This window comes from Trypanosoma equiperdum, assembly GCF_001457755.1.
Source record: "Trypanosoma equiperdum strain OVI genome assembly, contig: ctg_246, whole genome shotgun sequence".
Lineage (NCBI taxonomy): Eukaryota > Euglenozoa > Kinetoplastea > Trypanosomatida > Trypanosomatidae > Trypanosoma > Trypanosoma equiperdum.
This window is the reverse complement of record NW_027124139.1, coordinates 43,643-48,606: the sequence shown is the minus strand read 5'-3', so window position 1 is coordinate 48,606 and position 4,964 is coordinate 43,643. Positions and strand designations below refer to the sequence as shown.

The 4,964-nt window shown below is 49.0% G+C and overlaps 1 protein-coding gene across 1 annotated transcript; it reads right to left on the bottom strand.

The window, feature by feature from the left end:
- Positions 1 to 548: 548 nt before the first annotated feature.
- On the bottom strand, positions 549 to 4,094 carry TEOVI_000085100 (putative C2 domain protein; the record flags this gene model as incomplete). Its single annotated transcript, XM_067224176.1, has 1 exon — positions 549 to 4,094. One exon carries the CDS (start codon positions 4,092 to 4,094, stop codon positions 549 to 551), a length of 3,546 nt encoding a protein of 1,181 aa, XP_067080277.1.
- Positions 4,095 to 4,964: the final 870 nt, after the last annotated feature.

Genomic DNA, 4,964 nt, shown 5'->3' with positions numbered 1-4,964 from the left:
AAAAAAAAAAAAAAAAGAGTTCCCCTAGAGGATGATAAAATAACGGGAAACGCTCCAGCATCCTGATTGCGGCCACGCACCACCTCTCACATGCACATCCACATCCGCACATGTATGCGCAGGCACACACATCAAGTGCACTTCCACCGCATTCAACTTCCCCATTCTTTTTCACCTGCGCACTCCACTCCAAAAAGGCATCAAGGCGCTACTGTAAAGTCAGAAATTTAAAATTCGTACATTTGTCGCAGATATAGATACATACACTACAAGTGTGAACACAAACAGGGGTGCAGTGCGAGCACACCCTCTCGCCTGCCCTCCTCGCTTCGCCTACACTGCCTGTCTTACATCTCTCATTCAATCTTCTAGCATCATCCACCCCATTTTTTTTTTATACAGACATATATACATTCATACGCATATATGGATGACGGCGTAGGATTTTCTAATGTTATTTCTCCATCGTGGCGCACCCGTTCTGGCATACTCATAAGCCACAATCTCCCCCCAAAACTGCCCATTTCCTGTGGGAACCAACCGGCAAACTACTGTCCATGATCGCCGTTCCGGGAACGCCTGGCGCTGCCGCTGAATGCGTTTGAAGGAAATGCGGAGCTGCTTCCTCGAGCTGTGTTATACCCGCTTGATGTGCACGCAGTACTCGCCGTCGTTCTATTGACTCGTTGCTGATCCCACTCCTTCAAACCCAAACGAAGCTTGGGAGGCGGTCCATAGGTACCAGGGGCCTCTGGTCCATACAGTTTGATACAATTTACCAACCAATTATGTAGTGATCGAGGCCACTTGCCCAAAGCCACATCCCTCTCGAAGAGCAAGTAGTAAAATTCACGCAGCTTCCATGGATCGTGAGCTCGGTACAGACTGAAGATTCGGTCAGCGTGATAACGGACGTAATCCTGTTGAAAATCTCGTGTGACGTGAGAGCTAAACTGTAAGCATCGCGGTATGGTTTCAAATGAAGGAACAGTCACGCGCAACGTTAGGTCGCCAATGTAGGCACGTTGACAGCTTTCGATGTCCCCAAACACGGTACCTCCCTGTGGAGCGCGTTCCCCTGAAGAGACAAGACCTACAGTAACCGGTTCTCCAAGGGAGTACATGCACTCTGTTAGAAGGGCCCGCGCCGAGAGAACCACACGGCCCATTTCTGTTGTTTGTACGTTCAGAGGTTTCGCTGCAGCAGCAGTGCCATGCCTCGTAACAGCTAGAAGGGGTTTGAAGGTACTATAGTTCTTTTTGTGCATCACGATCTCAAGTATGGGCAAGCTACAGTCAGGCTCTGATGAGTGTGGGTGAACGATATCGAAACGAATTTCGGGAAACAACTTACTCGCCCTTGCTTTGCTTACATCACTTACCTTCATTGGCTGCACAACACGCTCGTTCATGAAGTAAGCCTCGACAGAAATAAGACCCTCGTCATACGCCTCAATGTCCTCGCGGTTCGATAGGTCCAGCTTGTCAATATGTACGTAAAAAGTGAAAGCAACCCGCTTTGGTGTGAACTTGTCCCTAAGCTCGCGGTGGACATCCCTCAATGACGCTGCCTTGGCCACCATCGGCTGGACATGGGGCAAGTTCTGAGGGCAGTACTTGCTTACCAGAGTTGTTACATCTTTCATTACATTTTCGAATAGCTCGGCGTCATCTTCTTCGCGGGGAGTGTCGAAAATGGCTGACACGTCGTGCCTCAGACTTGGTGATTCTATTTCCACACTCAGAGTTCCAACCTCTCCGTTTCGCTCAGCGTTAAACACTGGAAGCCGGTACACATTCTTCTCATTCGGTACCATCTTGACCAGGCTTAACTCTGCCACGCCCACAACTCGGGATCGCAGAAACCTCCGAGGCTCCATCAACTCAAACCTCAGTAGCGAGCGGAGGGGATTCTCTATCTGCAGCGTTGCGGAGTTGTTCAGGGATATATCAAACTGCATATTCAGGGCTGTGCGGTGGCTCTTTGTTCTAAGTACCTGAACGTCATCCACGTATACCTTAACGTAGCAGGGAGAGGAGAGCATGAAGTCATTAATTGCCAAAATTTGGATATTGACGTGCGCGTTACCGGTTTCGGGGCCGTACTCCTCTGATAAACGCCTCACAAGCTGCTCCTCCATTCCCGAGTGGGTGCCAAGAAGGTAGTCACAACGGTATACCTCAGTCGGTTTGTAGCGGGACAAAATCGATGCGACACGTCGTCTGTAGTATTCTCTCCTTTCAGGAGTTAAGGTTTCCGACGGCAGACCAAAGTCGTTCGTAATCCCCTCAATAAAAAGCGTACCAAAGTCTTTGGAGCCGACCTGTAAGGCGTCCTCATAGATGATTATATCACGTTTGAATACAGAGCTCTGCGGAATATCTGCAAAGGACACGGTGGCCCGACCCATCTCTACCTCGTGTACGTCCGATGTTTTCACCACAATAAAAGTGAACTCGGCGGCGGATGGAGTGCACACACTGACCACCAATTCATCACAGAATCTGAAGTCTTGTGAGTAGCGAACACAGGAAGTTCGATATGCATTTGGTCCTGTACGTAATACGACCGTAAACTCTTCGGGACTCTTCAGTTTGGTCAGGAGCCTCAAATTTTTAATTCGGAGCCGTAGAAGGTGTTGTCGGGGCTCCGGACCGTACGTGCGCGTCCACACACTCATGAAGGAATCCACGTCAGTGATGGAGTATAGAATGGGGTCTAGACGATGTAGGTCATCTCGGAGATAATTCCACAGATAGTTCTGCAGCCGAGTACGCCTGGCGTTCTCTTCTGCCTCTTCAATGGGATTTTCCACTCCGAACGTCTGTGAGTAAAGGGTAAAGGAAATGGTTCCACAGAGACTTGCATCCCCGGTCCCAGCAGCATAAACAAGAGAATTTGTGCGCTCCTTCGCGACGCCCTTCTGGATCCCTCTCAGAGAGACAACGCATTCACCAATCTTACCGCGTGGCGAACAGACGCAGAGAGTTATTCCAGACGACAAGGGGTCATCTAATGACAGGTTGAAGACTTCGTTAAATACTGCCGAGGATCGATACAAGGCCATTGGGGTGACCCGTTTCACCCGACCCGCGTAAATTTTCACGCAGCACGTCTCACAAGCGCTTGGTGATCCATTACCATCGGTCAAGTCAGAGACTGCGTTAATGACAAGCTGAAACGCCGCAGGTGTGCCCTTTGACTTGCGATACTTTGAGCACAGCTGAGAAAAAGCACCATCATAGTCACCTACGCAACTTCCCACATACCACTCGAGACGGTGGAGCTCCCGTGGTGCGTTGTTTTTAAGAAGCGCACGAAGCTTTTCGCGGAATTCACTTTCTTTCGCTTCTGATGGTCCACACCGAAGGCCGAAGTCTTCAGTATACATACTAAGTAGCATGGGAGCGTAGTCGCGAGCTTGATCTGTTCCAGGATGGCGGACAATAGAAACCCATCGCCTCTTCTCTTCGCCACACACAAGATTTCCAGGAGAAAGAACGCACTGTCCCAATTTTTTGTTTCCAGATGGTGTGTGCGAGACTAATACAACCGTAATTTCATCTAATTTGGGATCTCTAACGGTAAACACGAACTCGTCGTTAAAAGGAGGATTAGCGTTGTTGAAAATTACCGGCGTTTTGCCACGCCCTGTTGCTGTTTGAACCATAATGAAGGTTGAGGGTAGGGCTTTCGATGCGCTATTAGGGGGAAGCAATTTTTTGACGCCCTCGACACGTACCCTCAAATCCATTCTGTGACCGCGTTCTGTTCTTGCACCTGTTTGCGTCAACGCCAAAGGGGGCACCGGCCTGCTCCTCGCAGTCGGTGGCGTCTGCTTTCTTGGGACCCTCGGCGGATGCGTTTCACCACGTGGGGCAGTCGTTTCTCTTTTCCGAAACCCCACCTTATGCAACTTCCCAGTGTTTCTTCCGGTGCTACTTATAAATGTGCTACTGGGCGAATTATCGCAGGGCGAGCCGTTCCAGGTGGCACTACCGACAGCACATGAACGTTGCGCACTAGAAGAAAAGGCATCGGCGGACGACGCGTAGCTCTTTGCCCTGTTGGGATCGCGATAACTGTCCTTCATGGTTACTTGCAAATATTTCTACGAGGGTGACGAAGTGTTACCCTGCTTAAATGGACAATATTCTCGTTGTCTTGAAACACAAAAACCCTCGCACAACACTATCAGTGAGAATGTGACTTCTGTTCGTCTCACTCACTTCCTCTCGTAGCCCTCCCTCGTCCGAGCAAATTATTAACAATCGCCCTTCTAGGAATATGTGCCGTGATGTTCCCCTTCCTTCTCTGCTCTTCGAATTACTCTCCCTTTTGAAACCCCTAATGTCTCCCTTTCTTTTTTCGTTTTCTTTTTCTGCTTGTGTGCTTATGTGTGTGCGTACCGTTCAAAACACAGGTGGCGGGTAGCGTAGTGTCAGTGATGGAGCCCTTTTGTTGTTATCCGCCTCCTGCACTCTACACACTCAGTTCACAACCACTGTGATAGTGGGGGTTTAAATGAACACTTTGGGGGCAGTGCGAAAAAAAAGGGGGGAAAGGAAACGGTAAATTGATGATAAGAATGAGAAGGAGAAAATAGAAAGAAGGTATCATGACGAAGTATACAAGAAGAGGCACGAGTGGTTTTCGCACAGACGGAAAACAGTACAAAGGGGGAGCAGAATAAAAGTGCTCACATGAGGGGTCTACCAATAAGCCACAGCGAACAGAAGGGGAAAAAAAGACTTAATCGTTTTCCACATCAGGAAGTGTTCCAATCGAACTCTCTCCTCTCCCATGACACTTTTACGAACAAGTAAGCCGCTGACAGAAGTGAAGGACAACAACAGCAACAAAAAGGGTAGGAAACTAACATGCGACACGTAATATCGCACAAGTTGTTGTGCCTGTTGTCCTCTCTACACCTCAACCACATACATCGATCTGTTCCAAAAAA